At 41.5% G+C, this 21,982-nt stretch overlaps 1 protein-coding gene across 4 annotated transcripts; it reads left to right on the forward strand.

Annotated features, from left to right (window-relative positions):
* The first annotated feature begins 127 nt into the window (after window positions 1–127).
* rfwd3 (ring finger and WD repeat domain 3) lies at window positions 128–18,323 on the forward strand. Of its 4 annotated transcripts, none has more exons than XM_055009061.1 (14): window positions 128–513; window positions 870–981; window positions 1,801–2,102; window positions 2,877–3,139; window positions 3,293–3,348; window positions 7,018–7,215; window positions 8,808–8,899; window positions 9,447–9,561; window positions 10,816–11,068; window positions 13,153–13,303; window positions 13,388–13,564; window positions 13,741–13,955; window positions 14,953–15,167; window positions 16,150–18,323. In XM_055009061.1, exons 3-14 carry the CDS (start codon window positions 1,801–1,803, stop codon window positions 16,291–16,293), a joined length of 2,181 nt encoding a protein of 726 aa, XP_054865036.1. In that variant the 5' UTR covers window positions 128–513; window positions 870–981; the 3' UTR covers window positions 16,294–18,323. The 4 variants fall into 4 exon arrangements, with proteins under 4 accessions (XP_054865036.1, XP_054865037.1, XP_023119154.2 ...); XM_055009062.1 differs by having other exon boundaries at window positions 873–981; XM_023263386.3 differs by lacking the exon at window positions 870–981.
* Window positions 18,324–21,982: the final 3,659 nt, after the last annotated feature.

The following is a 21,982-nucleotide window of genomic DNA, read 5'->3' on the forward strand; positions in this document are numbered from 1 at the left end:
TCTGCTGACTTTAATTGCATTGAAGTTTCTCCTGTGTGGCCTACATTTTAAATATGGTAAATCTAAACTGTAAGTTTTTTATTTCACATAAGAGCAGATACCCACTGTTCAGCTGAGAAGTAATGCAAGTACTGTAAGGTAATGCAGTTAAGAATAATTTGATATATTGTGTCCTGTAAATCATTTACTTTTTTTCGATTTGTTAGCATAATTCCCTGTTCCATCTTCCAGCCCACCTGGTGGCGGTAATGCATTTAAAAGTCAGTGTGTATCCACTAAAGAAGAAGACAGCAGACTCCACAGACGCTGCAGGATGGGGCGGGCAAAGCGGGCTGACGCCGGGAGATTCGAGCCATGATCGCGGTCCAGGCTGAATTAGCTACTGTGTGAACCTGAAGTAACCGTAAGCTCTCTGCAGCTTGATCCGCTGCACGTGTTTGTTTTTTTGTGTTGTCATGTCGTTACCCTGTGTGGTCTCTCCGAGCAGAATCAGCGGCTGTTAAAACTTCTCAGGTAGGTTCTCACCGCTCTTGTGCTGCTAGCTCAACCGAGCACATCACAGCTCAAGTTGATAAATGTTAGCTAGTTAATGTCGCCACCGAGCTAACGTTTTCCTCAAAGTTTCTGTAGTATTAATATCGTGAACAGTCGTTGCGTATGTATCGAGCCCATCACAATCCCATTTCAAGACAAAAATGATGTGTTAGTAGCCTCACAACAAATGCTAGCTATTTTAGCGCAATCATACGTGGTTACAAGGAGATTAAATGAAGAGTAAAAAAAAAAACACTTTTCCCCTTTAGTTCTGTAACGTTGATATCATATCAGCCATATCACAGGACAATCGACTGCTTTCACTTGATCTCCAGCAGCTGTTGGCGTTCATTGCTTGGAGGCCTCCCAGACCTCGGGCTGTCGTTCAGTGCTTAGCCTAGGAACGCACCACCTTGTCCCGCAGAACGCTTCGAGAAGGTGTTGATCGTAAGTGATGACAGCGTGATTGAACTAATGAGTTATAAGGGGATTTGTTGAACAACCGTAAGTTGATGACTTCTACATTTTCAGGCGGCAGCTGTTAACATTGTCATGGCGCTAATGGCCGTTAGCTATGTAGCTGTTAGCACAACTTGCAAATTATGTCAGCTTTGGCTTTGTGCAGCTGGTTGGAGCAGAGTTTGGCACTATTGTGAAACCATCTACCAGGGTAAATCACAAACACCGTGAGCACGTTGCAACCTGGTTGCTCGTTAGATATTCGTAATTCTCTCTGTAGGTATAATTTTGTCTTTCTTGTCCAGTGTAGAGAGATAAGTCTGAGCTCCAAGTCTCCACTAGAGTAGGCTTCTGTAGCTGTAACAGTATAGTTCAGGAGGGTTTTGTTTGTGTCTTCAACGTTATAATACAAATTCAAGTGAAATGAGAGTACCCGCTAAAGCAGGACAGCAAGTTAGACTTGAGGAATCCTTGAAGCAGACTTTTGCTGTGCCTCCTCTGGTTGTAGTGTATCAACCAGTAGAGCATTCACGGGTGTTTTTATTGGAGGACATAAATGTGACATATTGCAATTAACGCGTGAATTACAACTTTAGGCTAGTGTATTAACTAGCAAGAGGAGTAGCAGTTCAGTGTGCCATCATTTAACACTATATGCCACCTTTCTTAACACATTTTACAAAGTGATACACCTAATGCAAACAAGGATTTAAAAATAGCACAACTAAAAGTGGTAAAATGCATTACTTTAATATCAGATCATACAGACAGCCAGTCAACACTGAAGAACCTCTTCTTTTTTTGCAGATGGAGGCCATGGAAGTGGACTCCCCTGTGGAGTTGCAGGGAGGAGGCATCGTACAGCCAGAGGTTGCAGCTGTTGCTGTAGGTCAGGCTGAGGATGCCAATGCACCACCTGTCATCTCAGACTCTGGCAGCAGCACTGAGGTGGAGGAGGAAGAAGATGATGAAGACAATGAAGGAGGACAGTCAGCAGCTCGGGTTCCTCCCAGACTTCTTGCCACCTGGGCATTTAGTCAGAGGGCAGTGGGCAGGGCTGCAGCTACACCTTCAGCAGCTCAAGGGGCGCCCATGCGGAGGAGGCTCAGGTACCCAGAACTATGCAGAGAATTCTTAATTTAGGCATTTAGCGCTTTAATTTAGAGTGTCACAGCATTTAAAACTAGACGAGCACTCAGAGAGTGCAGCACTCCACCAAGGCTGTCCAATCCCCCATATGGCATTGTCAGGAATGCAGCATTTGTTTATTATTTAGTTACTGACGATCAGAAATCACAACAACATAGAATGTGGCCATTTAATATTGATGTACCCACAAACAAAATGACCTTGCGGTGAGCACAGGCGTGTTTTATGAATGGGCACGTTATGTACGGACACCGAATCACATGACCTAAATATGTAGCGGGTGGCAGGAACAGATGGGACTCGGAAACACCCCCACAATTTAACCAATTGTTCCTTGTATCATTTCTGATGGATAAGTCCGCAGAGGTGGATTTGTAGTAGGATCGCAATCATGTGATTGTCAGCAGTCAGCTGATGTCATGTTCACTTACAGTCATAGTTACAGTGACACCGTGACGCTATCTCGCAGTCATACAGAAATCTTTAACAAATCCATGGACTTTCCCTGAAAATTTCATCGAAGTCCATGTTTGAATAATGTTCCTAACAGACAAACCAACGCTGATCGTCACATAATTGCGCTGCGTTCCTTGGCGGAGTAATATAACAGCAACTTTATGCTCTGCATAAATTTGACCCAATTCTGACTTTTCACACACCCAGCACCCGGTACCTGTATTTTGTCAAAAACATGAGTGTTCTCCTGAGCTGTTAAACCTATCTCTGTGCTGCAGACAGGGCCTCAGGTTGCACTATCCCAGTCAGACTGCCGCACCGTCAAGAGGCTTCCCAGACTTTCTGCTCCGAGCGCCAGCTGCCAGTGTGGCAGAGCCAGAGTCCGGGAGCACCACTGAGGGCAGTGAGTCTGAGGATGAGGCAGAGGGGGATGAAAACAGAACAGCTGCTGGCATGGAGCCTGTCAACCTAGCCTCTCCTGCTGGTCCTAACCTCAATGCTGCCATCCAGCACATTCCACCACAGGAAGCCAGTACAACCAGTGAGTCTGACCATAATTCACCTCATGTTGTCTGTACTAAATGACCCAAACTAGTTTCTATACATCTGTGAAAAGCAGTCTTCAGCGTATTAGCACCAATTAGGCTGATGTATAAATTAGATTCTTAAATTCTTGCGATTTTTCTTTGTTCAGACTCCAGTTCAGCTGCCGATGGTGAGAGGACAGAAGCTCAAAGTCAGGACGGCCAGGTAACCTTCAGATCTTTCTCATCCCTCTGCTTTCCTGCCCCTTTTATCATGTTCATGTCCAGTATTTTAATGCACAGAACAGGAACTTTTCTATTTCTACAGTTAGCTTTATAGCAGCTACTCTACTTTTCATTTTTACAGAGAGCTGGTAATGATAATGGAACTGTGGGGGAAAAATCAATTTACAAAATAGTTGTGATTATTTTTTTCCACTATTCTGAACTGATGCATAATACCCCAAGTCGTTTTTTCGATACGAACATTTGTATATTGGTCAGACCGTGTGCAGCTTTAAGCTACTATAGCTTAAATAAGCAATATTCACCCAATTTTTTTTGTGCACCAAATTCAGTATACTCAGTGGAATCCATATCCGTTAAATTGGATTTTATTTTTGCTAGAAATTGTTCATTCATAAGTTCTAATGTGAAACTATAGTTGTAAAAACCCTAAGGTCGGCAATGTTCTCTTAAATAAATTAAATAATTAATTAATCATCAGAGCATCACTGGACCAGCTCTCCATCTAACGGGTCCGGTTCCTGCAGCCCAAAGGAACTTCACCCAGGTGGGATTCTGAAGAGCGATTAAGCTGGTCAGCGAGGAAATTCACCTAGCTTCTCACTGCCTCCATCCAGACGCTTATCCCGCGTCCTCTGATAATTAATCTAACTGAGTATCGACTTTTGAGTGGTTAAAATAATTACCAGTCACGTCTGTTAACGGCAGCTTTCCTCTTAACGGGTTTGGCACTTGGTAAGTTGCTAGGTTAAAGTTTTGAGGTTAGGACAATAGAAAACCCCAGGGATAAGTTTAAAAAAGGCCACCCATGACCCCAAAGACTTAAGTAACCTTTCAGAACCTTTTTAGTTGTAATGCACACATTAACCTGACTTTTTACCACCAGAGAAGATATATATATAGTTGATTAATCATTGTGATAGGGATAAATTGAATTTCCAATCTTTTAACTTTAATTGCAGGATAAATGGTTCATTATAATCTTTCAGCAGGGGCGTAGCAATAGTGTATAAATCATCAAACGATCAATCAGACATTAATATTATTTCAATTGCTGAACATGACTCATAAGTGGAACTATGCTTTCATATAAGCAAAGTAATAATCACCCAGACTATGTAATTTAGAGGGGAAGAGCAGTCGACTTGGCTGTAGTCGGCAGCTCACCTGAAGACCGACGAGCCTCCGAGGCTCACCGGCTCCAGGGGGAAGTGGAGGGGGTTCGGTCCAGATTTAGATCTGCTTGTATGCTTTTTTTTGTCGTTTGGGCCAGTAAAAACTTTGTTTAATCCATTCTGGTGTTGTTCCTCACGGAAATAATAGAGTTCAGTAATGTTCCTTCAGTCAACGTTATTTTTAGATCAAAGTCTTTCGTAATCCTCAAACAGTGCAGAAAGAGCAGTCCTTTAGTCCATAATTCAAGTGGAACAGTTATTCCTTTGCAGATCATGTTGAATCACCCGTCCAAGTTGCATGGTAAAATCCCCTTTGCTCAGGGCATTTCTACCCTGGCTTGCATCGAGTGACTACCTCGCAACGACTCCCAGCTTGCTTCTCCATCAGGTGTACTTTATACTAAACTGAACGCTCTCCAGGTTTTGCATATGCAATGACAGCACCACTTAATTACCATACGCAATGATCTCATACTAAATTAACTTGAGCAATGACTTCATCTCTCCCCTATCCCAACTCGTGCACTCCTCCTTGTTTGAGGAACTAAAACTATCTATTTTGGACTGTTTGGGCCCTTCCACTCAGTCTCACTTCTCTATTAATGTACTTTTTCCATCTGCAACTCAGAGCAGGCCCTTGATCAGGAAATGGAGAAGCAGATGTCAGACTTACAAAAATCCCTGAAGTCTATTTCGAGCTTAAAAACTTTTGTCGTGAACATTTGACCCTAGTTCACCTTAGCTCTTGACTTCTTACCTCATTACCAGGTTAAAAACCTCTTAGTTTAACAGTAGTCAAACCTCTTTCTAAAACATCTCACTTTCATAGTAGTTAACCTTTAAAAGCATTTCCATTTCATAAAGCATCAGTTCCTCATATTAATCAAATCTATCAAAAACATCAGTTTCCTCTGGTAACCAAAAACATCAGTTTTCACAGTGAGTTGCTGTTCTGATTTAGTTACTTCTTAAAGATTATAAAAATAGGTATTTGAGTTGGCTTTAACACATTCATTGGGTTATGGCATAATTTGATCATAAATCACAGGTTATAATATCGCAATGTTCCCTTATTTAGCTTTTATTCTGTCAGAGTCTCACCCTTATGTCTGATTCTGGGATCTCATACCTCCATGTAGCTTGACAAGTTGTAACTATTTAAGATGTTCTGCTACAGTTACTTTACAGTAAACACAACATTGTATACATTTAAAAAGGCAGATTTTTTTTTTTTGGGTGAACTAAGACTATTGGAACTTATTTTGGGGAGAATCCAGCTTTTAGAAAGGAGGTTATTTTAGCATAGAAAATAAAACTGCACAAAATGCATTTGTTACAAATTTCACAAATGAATTGTCTGCCATTTCTACATTATTCATACACTTGAATCTTGTTCTTTTTGTTAATTGATATGAAGTTTTTGTGAAGTGTCCCACATTTGATTGTTTTTTTTTTTTTAAATATGTGAAATTTGACATGTTCATTACACAGCTTTCATTACAGGCCAGTTACTACCAGACTAAACCACCTAGTTTCTTTCTGACAAACTATTTTATTAATTCCTCTCACAAGTTAAGTTACCTGCAATAACTTACAGCACCTTATAGTCTTCTTCCTATATGAAAGTTATGGAAGCATCGTTTATTGACTAAAATCACTAGTGAAATTTTTTTTTTTTGTAGAACCAGTGGTTCACTTACGATAACTTAATCCTAGCATGTTCATGCTGGAAAAAACTCCATTTCAAGTCAACCAGTGCCAAACTCCACAAAGTTTTTGTTTTAATAGTTATTGTCTTTTTGTAAGTATTGCATATCTGATGGAGAAACTGAGAGCATGAGAGCCATTTGGACATACACCACCATTCAAAAGTTTGGGGTCATCCAGACAATTGCATGTTTCCCATGAAAACTCACACTTTTATTCATGTGCTAACAAAATTGCACAAGGGTTTTCTAGTCATCAATTAGCCTTTCAACACCATTAGCTAACACAATGTACCACTAGAACACAGGAGTGATGGTTGCTGGAAATGTTCCTCTGTACCTCTATGTAGATATTCCATTAAAAATCAGCAGTTTCCAGCTAGATTAGTCATTTAGACATTGACAATGTCTAGACTGTATTTCTGATTCATCTAATGTTATCTTCATGGGGAAAAAAATGCTTTTCTTTTGAAAATAAAGACATGTGTAAGTGACCCCAAACTTTTGAACAGTTGTTGTTTTTTTTTTTTTTTATCACATTTCCGCCATTGTAACAGAAAAGAGGGTTCAAATTTGTAATTTTTGCCTAAATTATAGAATGAGTTCAGAGGTTTCTTAAACGTACTTTGAAATGCGCTATCTGCACAGATAGCCTCAAGACTTTCTTGTAAATGAATTAAGATATTTTTGTAACATTGGTTGGCTGGTTCTTAGTAGTAAGAGTAAGACTTTTAGATGGAATCTATTGTGTCACTATCTCTTTTCTAGTTGGCCCCAGCATCGCTAGCTTCAGTCCAGTCGTCCCACAGTGAGGAGAGTGATGGCGACACCTGCACCATCTGCTTTGAAGCGTGGACTACAGCGGGTGAACACAGACTGTCTGCTCTGCGCTGTGGACATCTCTTTGGCTTCACCTGTATCCAGCGCTGGCTGAAAGCTCAGGGCCAGGCTGCTAAATGTCCACAGGTCAGTGACGCCACTCTATCTTATCAGAAATCTTTTCACATGGTTCCTTAAGCAGTGTAGTAGTCATTTCCAGATCTGTATAAGTATGGAAGACAGAAAAAAAGAGTATGGAAAACAACATAACATTGTGTTACTAGACTATTGCCCCTTTTTAGCTTTCTAAATTCAGAATTTCTAGGCATGCTTACCACTGTGTGAGAGAGCATGGGCCAGAAAGAGCTTGATGTTGTTGAAAGTAAGGCACGTGTGGTGTGTACTTGAACATTTATTCATCCATAGACCTGCCTCAACACCTGTACATCACAGCCTGCAGAACTTTTTGCCCCAAGGACCTCATAACTGCGCTGGACAGACCAAATTCGTCTGAATGAAATGGCTCTGAATTGATTATAGCATCACAAATAACCAATTATTAAGCTTGGCTGAGCATTTCTCAGTAGTGCAGTGATGCAGTTTTCAGAACAATGAAGTGACTGTTTTTTCTGCGTATAGAAACCATACCTTCATTGTTGTTTCCTGAGAGCACCTTAAGGCTGTGCTGATGCTGTAAAAGTGAAACTCTCTGACTTTTACAACTCATTTTTAGTTCATAGCTATAGAAAAGATTTTGAAAGTATGCAGAGAAGAGCTAAAAGCTGAGTGGTTAGAGTACATACTACATATTTGTAAATACCCTGGGCAGAGAGCTCAGGTTTGAATCCCAGCTCACTGGACCATTTGCTGGATGTCACTTCCAGGCTCTCTTGCTCATATTTCCTGTCTTTCTGCATCATCCCTGTCAATGAAGACACTGAAATTCCTCAACAGAAATCTAATAAATAAATGCGGCACAGCAATAATGCAGTGTTATTTCTTCAGTGTGTTAGAGAAAACAACGTATAGTTTGCACCAATCCTCAATGGACAGAGATGTCGCTCTTCTTTGCCGCTTATAGATTTCACATTGCAGCTTGAACAAGAAAAGCAATCAGAGAGCACAGAACTCAGTCGCTATATGGTTTCTGACAGACTAAATCTTTAAATAATTCATGGTCCGCAGTGGTCAATTTGTTGTAGGATCGCAATCGTGTGATCGTCAGCAGGCAGCTGATGTAGTGTTCACTTGTAGTCATAGTTACAGTGACGCTGTGCGGCTATCTTGCAATGATACAGAAATCTTGAACAAATCCGTGGATCCAGGCTTTGATCCACATCACTGTCAAAATCTAATCACTTGGTCCTTGTGTCCTTTCTGACCTTCACTGAAAATTTCATTTAATTCCTTAGTCCTTTTTTGAGCGGACAGACAAACCAACACCAATCATCACATAACTCTGCTGCGTAATAACATGCTGTGCATTGAACCGTTTTGAATTTGGAGTTGAATGAGCTACTTGAAACTACGATCTCATGGCACTTGTTTGGTGACATAATAGCACACATTCAGTATGTAACATACAATTGGAATTTACCATATATTTTTAAACACTGAACTGTGCTTGAATGTCAAACATGGTATGAAAAATCTACCCAGAAGTTCAGAAATATTGGTGTGGAATATCATTGACACCTGGATAGTGATGATTTAACTCTGTGTATTTTCTGTGTCTTTAGTGTAACAAGAAAGCAAAGCGTTCAGACATCGTGCTTCTGTACGCACCAAAGCTGAGAGCACTGGACAACTCTGAGCAAGAGAGCTTAAAGAAGTGAGTGATGGTTTTTCTTCTTCAACACACCAAACCCCAAACCTGTAAGAATCTTGAATGCCAATGCTAAGAATACTGAAAGGCAGTTATTTTAAAAAAAAAAAAAAAAGGGCCCATTTTTCCTTTCTTTGGACAAATTAATGTCTGTCACTTATTCAGACATTTAAATTATGTGTTGTTTGACATCCATTAGGTTCAGTGAGATGCTGTAACCATTTTGGAGTGATAAACAAAATGCATGGCATTGTACCATTTGCTTAGCCAATATCAACTATTGTAATTTTGCAGCAGTGGCTAGTCTTGACTCGCGCGTTGTTGCCCCCCACTGGTGCAAATGTAAAGTGCAGGAGCACATGAACAGATTTGGTGAATTGTCTTCTTATTAATACCAGTAGTTTAAAACTTCTTGTTCCTAGAATATTTTTGGCACTGACCAATTGACAGCATTTCTTTGAAGAATCTCACCTTTGTTGCTAGTGGTCAGTTGCTTGTCAAGTTAGTATTAAAACTCCTGAAACAAAATCATTTAATTTGTGTGTGCTTGTAGATCTCTGGAGCAGGAGCAATCTCTGAGGAGGAAGGCTGAACTGGAGTCAGCTCAGTACAAACTCAAACTGCAGGTTGTCACCAACAAATACGGACAAGCGCAGCAAGAGCTGCAGGTATGAGTGTCAACTGTTTATTTTGTCCTGAAACTTTGAAATAAACTTGTCAATGGGTTTTCCTATTTTTGGTTCTAGTTGTAATTAAGTAATGAGGATTAAGTGATGTATAGATAATGGATGGATGGATGGATGGATGGGATTTTGCACATCTTTTATTGTAAAATGTGTATGTGTGTTTTCATGGTAGCTTCCATAGCTAATTTTCCTGTGAAGTCAGGAATGTGCCAATTTATGAAATCGGGTATAGCATTAATTATACTATAGTATACTTAATATTGGTGTATATAGTATTGTAGTAGTCAACATTATGGCAAGACCCGCTCAAACAATTAAGGAATAAGACATGAAGATTTGGTGCACCCTCGTTTCTCACATTGTGAGTGCATGCACTTTAAATGTGACATGTACATTACTGTTCAAAAGTTGGGGGTCAGAAATGTCCTTAGTTTTGAAAAAAAAATTATTTTTCAATGAAGATAACATTAAATGAATCAGAAATACAGTCTAGACATTGTTAATGTGGTAAATGATTATTCTAGCTGGAAACGGCTGATTTTTAATGGAATATCGACATACAGAGGAACATTTCCAGCAACCATCACTCCTGTGTTCTAATGGTACATTGTGTTGTGCAATTATGTTGGCACATGAATAAAAGTGTGAGTTTTCATGGAAAACATGAAATTGCCTGTGTGACCCGAAAAACTTTTGAATGGTAGTGTATGTCAAATTGTTCTTTTAAAAAAAAAAAAAAATAAATAAATAAATAAATTAGAAACTTGAATAAGTAGGTGTGTCCAAAGTGTCTGACTGGTACTATATTAGTAAATTGACTTGCAAAGTGAAAAAGTGGATTATTTTCCCTGTTATTTATTTTTTGTGAATCATTTATTATATTGGATTAATGTAGTATAAAATCGTATTACGGCTTCTTGCATCATTTATGTCATTAACGTAAATCAGTATTAATGAAACTACTTTACAATAAGTTGTAGAATTACAAATAATTTGCCATTTAATCATTCATATTGAATTGTTCTAAGTTTGGTCTTTGCAAAGTTTGATTTTGAAAGAAATTCTTCGAGGTACGGAGTTCCTTTTGGATGTAATTCGTAGCTGATTATAATGAAAGGTTAAAAAAGTGGCACCTTTTAAACTTCGTAATTTAAGGGTGTCCACTGCGTGTGATGTTATTTCCATGATGTCAGGAAATTAATGTTGTGATGACTTCCTCTCTCCCTGGTTGTGTAGGAGCTCAAAGCCCTGATGGCCCAGACTGGCCGGAGCTCAGTTCCCTCTTCCTCTACCCCTTCTGCTTCGTCATCGTCAGCCTCACTCCTTCTCAGTCTGTCTCAGAGGGTGGATGGCTCCAAGACACTTCAGTACAGCTTCTCCAAAGGCGTGCTGGTGTCTCAGGCTGGAGGCTGCAGGGTTTTATCCTACTGTGAGCCTCTGAGTTGCCTGTTGGCCTCACAACCTTCCCCTCACTCCACACTGGTGCCTGGTAAGATGCCATCACTTTTTAGTTCTTTCTTTTGACCTATTGGCAGCTAGTTCCTCTGTTTGTTGACCCCTTGGTTAGGAATGTATCTAAGCACATTGTTGAGATTGCTATGGAGCCTAAAGAGCACCTTCATGCTCCCCAAAAGATGAAACCTTTCTATTTTAGACACTTTATGAGATTTCTTCTAGTGCCACCCTTAGGCCAAAAATCTTTACTCATATACTGCAATCACACAATGAAAAACAGCATCAGTACCTACTATTCTGAATTGAGTGTTAACACATTTTTGAAGCTAGTTGGATCTAATGCTAACCTAAGTTAGCTTCTTCTCTTATGTTACATATTTTTAGATAAATGCTTGCAGGGTACGACTCCTTTAAAATGAACTGAAATACTGAATTGCTGTTGATACTACAGTTGATCTTGATGTAGCTGCCAGTTGTGGAACAGTTTGTTCCTACAAATAGTTTTTTGTGTGCGTGTTTCTTTTTTTTTTCTACTAAGTAGGACAAATCATTACATTGGCGTTTCTTTTTAACCGACAACTTAGTTAAGGATGTTTTTACCTTGACATGTTTCAGCTGCCTCTGCAGTCTTCCACAGAACCGTCATCTGACACGTGATGACGTATCTTTTATCAGGTGACAGATCTGTCAGAATCTGTCAGGCCGCCACACCAGCTTCCGACAGTTACTTGTACACCCTAAAGACAAAATAGAACTGGACAAAAAAATTTAATGTCATTTACAAAATATTATGCAAATCATGCGAAACAGCATACATAGGAGAAACACAAGGAAAAAAGGAACATCAGACAGAATGTGAAAAAGAAACAGCTGGACGTCTCACAAGAACACTAAAAGACAAAGTCGAACAAGAAAACTTAAAATCTGCTATCACGGACCACTGCAAGAGAAACACCCACATTATGGACTGGGACAAGTGCAGAATCATAACGTTGGAGGCCAATAAATATAAACGGTGGATAAAAAAGGCTATTGAAATCAGAAAGTGGGCCAACGATTCCATGAAACGGCACAAGGGGGCTTACACATCCCCCTACTCCTGGAATTCCGTCCTCCAGAGACCATTGGACAATGGGGGTGTAGCAGATCAGTCAGAATTTGTCAGGCCGGTCACCTGATAAAAAGACACATCATCACACGTCAGATGATGCTTCTGAGGAAGACTGCAGACGCAACTGAAACATGTCAAGGTAAAAACATCCTTAACTAAGTTGTCTGTTTAAAAGAAATGAAAATCTTATATAAAGACAACTAAATGAACACAATCAATCTAGGACAAGTCATTGTCTGCAACTCGGTATGTCTCCATGCATCTGCTCATAATTACTGGTTAATAATATGACTTGAACACTGCCAGAATACGTACTTCTATCACCAGAGGTGCTTTTCTGGGAATTCGGCAGCTTTTGTAAGGAGGGAGGGAACAATGCATTTCCACCAAGAAATTAATTAATTTTTTTAGCTTCATTTATGGAACTTTAGTTCCTCCACCCTGAAGACCAGAGGGATTAGACCAAAAGTTCTTCTGTGTACATTTCTGTCTGTATCTTCACCACATTTGAAAACCGCAGAAGAACAGGATAATGAACTGTTACCTTGACTTAAGTCAACTGGTTGAGTTGCTTGCCAGCAAGCCATTTAGTTTGTCCAGACAATACAAAACACCCCAGAATGTCCTACTGTGTTTTTTCCCATTAGTTTGCAAGCAGCTTTTCTGCCATTTCACAAAACTTTTGCTGTAGTGTCAGCTGTTGGGATTTTCTTTGAGCTTTGTTAAATTAGTTCTCACCATCTTCTCTGAGCACCACTTCCTTCTTAACTTATTCACTAATGCTCTCCTGTTTGTAAACTACTTTTTGTCAAAGCAGGTGAAGCCAGCAACATTACTTTTGTTTCTCATGTTAGTTATCAACAATAACTGTCAATACATTTATAATGCCACCAAGTTTTCTCTTATGTGAATGAAGCTTGAGTTGAAACGGCTGCCAGGTCTCTGTTTGACCAGTTAGCTCTGCCCTGATAGCTCGCACAGCTAACTTTTCTCATGTCTCCATTCAGGTTGTGGGGTGAAGAAAGTGAGTGTAGTGAACATGAAGGCAAGTCAGTATCTTCCCATACACAGTAAACAGATCAGAGGTCTGTCCTTCAACAGACAGAATGACAGTCTGCTGCTGTCTGCTGCCCTGGACAACACCATCAAACTGACCAGGTATACATGCGTGGGAAAACCTCACATTCACTAAAGTTTTTATGTGTCTTGGATTATAATGTGAGTTTTTGGTGTGTGTTGCAGTCTGCTGACGAACACTGTAGTCCAGACCTATAACGCCGGTAAACCAGTGTGGAGCTGCTGCTGGTGTTTGGACAACAGTAACTACGTCTATGCTGGTCTGACTAATGGTTCAGTGCTCATCTATGACACCAGGGACACCAGCACACATGTTCAGGAATTGCAGCCACTACGTTCCAGGTACATGCACTAAAACATACGGCTAGTATGTTCTGATTGATCCACTTTTAAGAGTGGCTTGGAAAAATTGAGTTTTTGGTTGTTTGTATTAGTGTGGATGTGGTGTCTGTGGGCCTAGAAGATAATTAACTGTCTTTCTTGAGAGATCCTAACTTGTCGGACTCTGATTTTTCCAGGTGTCCAGTGGCATCTCTGAGCTACATCCCTCGGGCGGCGTCCAGCTCGTTCCCCTGCGGTGGGATAATTGCTGGCTCTCTAGAAGGTGGATATTTCTGGGAGCAGGTGAACGAGACCACCTACAGACCACACCTCCTGCCACTGGAGGCTTCCGGCTGCACCGACATCCAGGTAGAGACGGAGAGCAGACACTGCCTGGTTACATATAGGCCAGGTAAGTCTCAAACCCTATATACCCCCCACCTTAACATTAATGTGCTTAAATCTACAAATAATTGTTGATTCTCTTTAATCTTCAAATTTTCTGCATCTAAAACTAATATAAATAGCTGTGCTACTAAGGGTACTTGAATCTGTAAAATATTTTGAATACATTGTTTCACTTCTCACCAGAATTTTTGTATTTCCGTACTTTGCCAAATACAATGGAAAAGTTTACCTTTTTCCTTCACACTTAATACAAGTACCAGGTATAGCGCTATTATATCTGTTAAGTTTTTCTGGAGTTATATACGTTCGGATCAACCAACTGTATTGCAGTAGCCTCAGGTAGGTGTTCGTAGTTCTCAGTTGTGCTTTAGTACATGCCTCCTCCCACTTTTCCATTGGGATGTCTTCCTGTAGGTCCTCCCTCGATGCCCCCTGCTGTCCTGCAGATGTTTCTGGACTCTCCTCCTGAAACAACTGTTATTCATTGCAGACAGATGAAAAATGCGGATAAATAGAAATGAAACATTTTTGTGGTTTAAGTTTTTACTCCATCGAGACTCTGCCTCCTTGGAGGAGGAATAACCTAAACAACAAAAATATCTATTTTAATAACTTAATTATAAACTTTTTGTTTATAAAAAAATTACATAAATAAAAATTGATATTCCTATAAAAAGAACCATCAAAATTACACCATTTATCAGACCCAGAAAAGATGAATATATATACATATATATATATATATATACACACACTACACACACACATATATATATATATATATATATATATATATATATATATATATATATATATATATATATATATATATATATATATATATATATATATATATATATATATATAAAAACTTTTGAATGGTAGTGTATGTTGGTTTGGTGAGCCCGCAGGAATCCTGGATCAGTGCTGTCTGGGAGCAGAACATACGGTATTTATCTGAAGGTTAAGCCCACTTGCTTTACTAATACTGTCTCACACAGGACGCTCCAACCCATCTCTGCGCTGCGTCTTGCTGGCTCTGAACCGAACCCCTCAGCAGGACTCTAGTCAGCTGCCCAGCTGCTCCTGTTCTCCGGTGCAGACGTTCAGTGCAGGCGCGTCCTGCAAACTGCTCACCAAGAACGCAGTCTTCAAGAGTCCAGACGGAGGCGGAATGCTGGTCTGTGCTGGGGATGAGGCGTCTAACTCCGCCATGGTCAGTTGTGTGTGTGTGTGTGTGTGTGCGCGCATACAGAATCAGTGAGGATTGTTGGCTAGTCAGGTCAGAAATATATTTAAATCGGCTCAGAGGAGTCAGCAGCTGTAGTCAATTATAATCGCTCGCAAGAGTTCATGCCACTAAGAAAATTATATTAATAAAATTTTCTACATGACCCAAACTAATGATTTCAGTTGCTGTTATCTGTTTGTGACCCAGCTGTTTTTGTCATATTTCTAGAAAACCTATAAGAAATGTAATCTTGTGGTGAGAAAGACCCGTATGTTTCGCTCATTCCATCATAGAAAATTCTGACTTGTAGGAATCATGGATACTCAAGACTACCATTATATACATGGTCTTCCACATATATATGTAGCATTTGTGGCATTATTTGATGACTTCTGTTGATTATTAACTTGACAGATTTTTTTTTTCCAGGTTTATTTCTAGCCTAAAGCCAAAGTATCTCATAAATGTCCGTGATTGTTTATTTATGTATTGTTTTGTTTTGTGTTTTTGTTTTAAGACCAAGGTTTTTTTTCACAATTTAAAAAAAATATTTCCGTAAAGTTTACATTTTTTTTGTTTAGTTTATTCTTTTTTCCCCTTGTTTTGTTGGTTTTATGCCACTTCCACTTCACCTAAAGTTTCACATGATTTCTTTTTAGATTCATCTACAGGCAGGTATTAAAACGAGGGTGGATACCGCCCTAATGCTTGGGTTAATGTTAGCCAGTTGTTTAAAGTTTTGACAGCCCTTTAGAGTGCAAATATAGAAATAGTAGCATATGATTTATTACTCCGCCAAGAATGCAGTGGAGTTAAGTGATGATCGGCATACGTCAAAAATGACACAAGGACCAAGTGATTAGATTTTGGACTGGAAATAACGCCAGCCAGTTTCTCATCTTCTCCACCCTCCACTTTCTCTCACTCTTCCTCATGTATTTGTATTTTTTGTTTTCCTCCTCCTCAGTTGTGGGATGCCGGCAGTGGCTCTCTACTCCAGAAGCTGCCAGCTGACCTCCCGGTGTTGGACATCAGCCCATTTTCTGTGAACGGCGAGCACTTTCTAGCTACGCTTACGGAGAAGATGCTGAAGCTCTACAAGTGGGAATGAATGAGTAAGACTTGGTGTATGGGAGCTGCTGGTCTCAACCAGAAACCAAAAAAACAAAACCTTACCACAGGCCCAGAGCACCAGAAGAGGAAGCAGTCTGGGTAGAACTGTGGGAAACAATGCTGCTAAACTTTTATCTGTATGTTTACACATGCAAAAAAACAGATTACTTCAAGTGATGGGCCTGAGGAAACCTTTCAGTCATTATTTTAATTTCCTTCCTTTTTAACCGAACATCCATTTGTTACAGTGTGAAGCTTCAATCCAGGGGTGTGATGGACCCATTTCCTTTCAAAATAGTATGACTGTGTTTGCATAAGTCAAGTTGGATTAATAATGTATATGGTCAGTCTGTCAGCAGAGTCCCAGTCACCTCAGCTGGTGGAGTGGTTGGAGGGCTGTGGACAGCAACAGATTTTTTCTTGTTTTGAATCTGACTAAAGCAATTCTTTGGAGAAAAGTACTGTCAGTCTTACAATTAAAATGACTGACACACCAACGTGTTTGCAAGTTGTGTGTCCTTAATTACCAGTCAGGTATATTTAGGCTTTTTGCTGTTCATTTTCAGGTTCTATTCCCATTCATTTCTGACCAGTAGTGAAAGCATTCAGCAGGATTTTCAAACTTGTGTAAGTTTTCTAATCCTTCACAGTCAACATCAAGTCTGGGCAGCAACTGACTTGTATTTTCTTCATCATTTCATCTGCAGATTACCTTCTCAATTATTATCAGCCTTACAAATCCTGTGATGGTTGGGATGTACGTGCAACAGTAATGTAACTTTTAAAGTGAATTCATTCATGTCCACTGCGATGGATTACACAGCTTAATAGACTTTTATACTATACGGAAATAAAAGCTAATGACTGGAAAAGTGACACAACATGAGATTTCTACAAAATGGCAACATTATTTGAAAAATGGTTTAATGTAATTGTAAGTCAGTTGTAGTAAAAGGGTTACATCTTGGTTCATTAACTGGAAACTTTTTAAAGACCATTGTCACTGATGTATATTATGAATCACCATGGCTAATTTTCCAAATCATATCATCACTTTGTAGTTGGATTCCCTCCTGGAATTAGTGAGTATAAGCATTTCTTGTTCAGATTTAAAACTTGGTGGCTAATCAGTAAACCTAATCCATCCAAAAAGCAAATTCCATTCTTATGTTCACGGTTTGGTTTTATATTTACCTTGTCAGTGCAGCTCCTTTCTGCAGCTTTGTAACGAAAATTTGGGAAGTCCTGTCACCACAGAAATGATGCATTACTTTGACAATTAAGTAAAGGTGACCTAATATTGATCATCTAAAACTGATGAGATGGTTTGGAAGATTGACTGCTGTAAATGAGGAGCTACGTGTCATGTTCTGTTTTCAGAGTTCTGCTGCTGTTTCACTTGGAACAATGAAGGCAGCTGGTGAATAGCGTGTAGGCAACAACATAGGGAGCCCTTCAGCTTTTTAAAATCTATATCTAAAATGGGTATGTATGCTTGTATTTCAGCCCAGCAAAGTTAGGCTTAAGTAGGACGTCTCTATCCAACTCTGAAACCTCAGACACCAAATTTTACTATAAATTTTCAGTTGTTTCCAAAAATTGAGCAAAGAAACACAGTTAGCCCAACTTGTTTTCATTAAATCTGACCTCCCACTGCCTTTTGAGCATTTCAGTATTCACTTCACACAAGCACAAACTCACCCTGTCGGTCACAATGATTTATTTTGTTCATCTTTAGTCAGATTTTTTTTTTTTTTTTTTTTTTTTTTTTTTATCTATTGTCCTCTGAACCAGAACTTTAAGTGCCAAAGTAATCTGCTGTTGATGTAAATTTTACTTTCCTTATCTTTGTTTCTAAAGACAGTTGTATATATGTATATTTGCTACCAAACATTTGTGTACACCTTCGAAGGTAATAAAAACTGTTATTTTTCATTAAAGTTGTGACAATTTACCATTTTAAGTCACTGTATAAAACCTGCTGCCATCTTTTTTCTTAATTAAAAAAAAGCGCAGTAGTCCACCAAGGCTGCTCAGTTGTATGATTTCCAATGGATGAAATCTTTAAGAAAAATTTGTGGTCCGCAGCGGTCGATTTGTAGTAGGATCACAATCCTGTGATCGTCAGCAGGCAGCTGATGTTGTGTTCACTTGTAGTCGTAGTTCAGTGATGCTGTGCCACTGTCGGGCAATGATACAGAAGTCTAAGAAATCTGTGGATCCAGACTACAAGCTGCATCACTGTCAAAATCTAATCAGTTGGTCCTTGTGTTATTTCTGACCTTCCCTGACAATTTCATCAACATCTGTTGTTCCGTTTTTGAGTAATGTTGCCAACAGACGGACAGACAAACCAACGCCAATCATCACAAAGCTGCCACGTTCCTTGGAGTAATAAGCATTCAACACCATGATTGAGAATTTCCATCATGACAGTCTCAGAAACACATATTCAGACCTAACAAACGGAGGGGCTTTTTGTATCATTATAGTTCTTCAGAAATAGTTTCCGGTTCTAGCGTGTGTGGCTGAATTACTCTGATCTTTCGACTTGCCATTGAGCTGGTGTGCTTGAGCTGGAGATAAGATAGCTTAAATAACATCAGATTACCTCTGAGGACCGGGGTAACGTCATTGTCTCTAGTGAATCCCTCTTACGATTATTTGGGGCATCTGGAAAAAAGCTTGTCCAGAGAAGAAAAGGTGAGTGCTACCATCAGTCCTGTGTTGTGCCAAGAGTAAAGCATCCTGAGACTATTCGTGTGTGGGGTTGCTTTTCAGCCAAGGCTAAGAACACAGCCATGAATAAAGAATGGTATCAAAACATCCTCCGAGAGCAACTTCTCCCAACCATCCAAGAACAGTTTGGTGACGAACAATGCCTTTTCCAGCATGATGGAGCACATTACCATAAGGCAAAAGTTATTGCTAAGTGACTTGGTTAACAAAACATCCAAAGTTTGGGTCCCTGGCCAGGAAACTCCCTAGACCTTAATCCCATTTACAACTTGTGGTTAATCCTCATGAGGCGGGTGGACAAACAAAACCCCACAAATTCTGACAAACTCCAAGCATTGATTATGCAAGAATGGGCTGCCATCCGTAAGGATGTGGCCCAGAAGTTGACTGGCTGCATGTCAGGGTGAATTGCAAAGGTCTTGAAAAAGAAATGTGAACAATGCTAATATTTACTTGTACCATAATGTCAGTGTATCCATCCATCCATCCATCCATCCATCCATCCATCCATCCATCCATCCATCCATCCATCCATCCATCTTCTACCGCTGGTCCGGGTCGGGTCGCGGGGGCAGCAGCTTTAGGAGGGAAGCCCAGACCTCCCTCTCCCCGGCCACATCATCTAGCTCCTCCCGGGGGACCCCAAGGCGTTCCCAGGCCAGCTGGGAGACATAGTCTCTCCAGCGTGTCCTGGGTCTTCCCCGGGGCCTCCTCCCAGTGGAACGTGCCCTAAACACCTCACCGGGGAGGCGTCCGGGGGGCATCCTAATTAGATGCCCGAGCCACCTCATCTGGCTCCTCTCTACGCGGAGGAGCAGCGGCTCTACTCTGAGATCCTCCCGGATGGCCGAGCTTCTCACCCTATCTCTAAGGGAGAGCCCAGCCACCCTGCGGAGGAAACTCATTTCAGCCGCTTGTACCCGCGATCTTGTTCTTTCGGTCACTACCCAAAGCTCGTGACCATAGGTGAGGGTAGGAACGTAGATCGACCGGTAAATTGAGAGCTTTGCCTTTCGGCTCAGCTCCCTCTTTACCACGACGGACCTGTACAGCGCCCGCATTACTGCGGAGGCCGTAGCAATCCGCCGGTCGATCTCTCGCTCCATCCTTCCCTCACTCGTGAACAAGACCCCGAGGTACTTAAACTCCTCCACTTGGGGCAGGACCTCATCCCTGACCCGGAGAGTGCACTCCACCCTTTTCCGGCTGAGGACCATGGACTCGGATTTGGAGGTGCTGATCCTCATCCCAACCGCTTCACACTCGGCTGCGAACCGATCCAGTGAGAGTTGGAGGTCCTGGCATGATGAAGCCAACAGGACCACATCGTCCGCGAAAAGCAGTGACGGAATCCTGAGGTCACCAAACCGGACCCCCTCAACACCCTGGCTGCGCCTAGATATTCTGTCCATAAAAATTATGAACAGAATCGGTGACAAAGGGCAGCCCTGGCGGAGTCCAACTCTCACTGGAAACGAGTTCGACTTATTGCCAGAGATGCGGACCAAGCTCTGGCACCGGTCATACAGGGAACGGACAGCCTGTATTAGGTGGTCCGTTACCCTGTACTCCCGGAGCACTCCCCAGAGGGTTCCCCGAGGGACACGGTCGAAAGCCTTCTCCAGATCCACAAAACACATGTGGACTGGTTGGGCAAACTCCCATGCACCCTCAAGGACCCTGCTGAGGGTGTAGAGCTGGTCCACAGTTCCACGGCCAGGACGAAAACCACATTGCTCCTCCTGAATCCGAGGTTCGACTATCTGGCGGACCCTCCTCTCCAGTACCCCTGAATAGACCTTCCCGGGGAGGCTGAGGAGTGTGATCCCCCTATAGTTGGAAGACACCCTCCGGTCCCCCTTTTTGAAAAGAGGGACCACCACCCCAGTCTGCCAATCCAGAGGCACTGCCCCTGATGTCCACGCGATGTTGCAGAGGCGTGTCAACCAGGACAGCCCCACAACATCCAGGGCCTTGAAGAACTCCGGGCGGATCTCATCCACCCCCGGGGCCCTGCCACCAAGGAGCTTTTTAACTACCTCGGCGACTTCGACCCCAGAGATGGGAGAATCCACCCCCGAGACCCCAGGCCCCGCTTCTGAATCAGAAGGCGTGTCGGTGGGATTGAGGAGGTCTTCGAAGTACTCCCCCCACCGATTCACAACGTCCCGAGTTGAGGTCAGCAGTGCACCATCCCCACTATACACAGTGTTGACAGTGCACCGCTTTCCCCCCTTGAGACGCCGGATGGTGGACCAGAATCTCTTCGAAGCCGTCCGGAAGTCGTTTTCCATGGCCTCGCCAAACTCCTCCCATACCCGAGTTTTTGCCTCGGCGACAGCCGCAGCTGCAGCCCGCTTGGCCAGCCGATACCTGTCAGCTGCCTCCGGAGTCCCACAGGCCAAAAAGGCCCGGTAGGACTCCTTCTTCAGCTTGACGGCATCCCTTACCGCCGGTGTCCACCAACGGGTTTGGGGATTGCCGCCGCGACAGGCACCGACCACCTTACGGCCACAGCAACGGTCGGCCGCCTCAGCAATGGAGGCACGGAACATGGTCCACTCGGACTCAATGTCCCCCACCTCCCTCGGGACATGGTTGAAGCTTGATCGGAGGTGGGAGTTGAATGTCAGTGTAATTGTCAATAAAAGGCTTTGACACTCATGAAATGCTTTTAATTGTACTTCAGTATACCATGGTAACATCTGACCAAAAGATCTAAAAGCAGTGAAGCAGCAAACTTTGTGAAAACCAGTACTTGTGTAATTGTCAAAACTTTTGGCCACAGCCCATACACTGAAGGAACCTACACTTTTCTACAGGAAATAACAGAAATAACGGAAAACCTTGAATGAGTGGCTGTGTCCAGACTTTTAACTGGTACTGGATATCTACTGATTAATCAATGATAAAAAAAATAACCATAACTACACTATCATTCAAAAATT

Source organism: Amphiprion ocellaris, chromosome 3 (assembly GCF_022539595.1).
Source record: "Amphiprion ocellaris isolate individual 3 ecotype Okinawa chromosome 3, ASM2253959v1, whole genome shotgun sequence".
Lineage (NCBI taxonomy): Eukaryota > Metazoa > Chordata > Actinopteri > Pomacentridae > Amphiprion > Amphiprion ocellaris.

Excerpts from the sequence above, each read along its gene's own strand:
- rfwd3 (XM_055009061.1), top strand. The coding sequence starts at position 1,801 with ATGGAGGCCATGGAAGTGGACTCCCCTGTGGAGTTGCAGGGAGGAGGC. Across the intron at positions 2,103-2,876 it reads CCCATGCGGAGGAGGCTCAG|ACAGGGCCTCAGGTTGCACT; the intron begins GTACCCAGAACT and ends TCTGTGCTGCAG. Across the intron at positions 15,168-16,149 it reads AGGCGTCTAACTCCGCCATG|TTGTGGGATGCCGGCAGTGG; the intron begins GTCAGTTGTGTG and ends CCTCCTCCTCAG.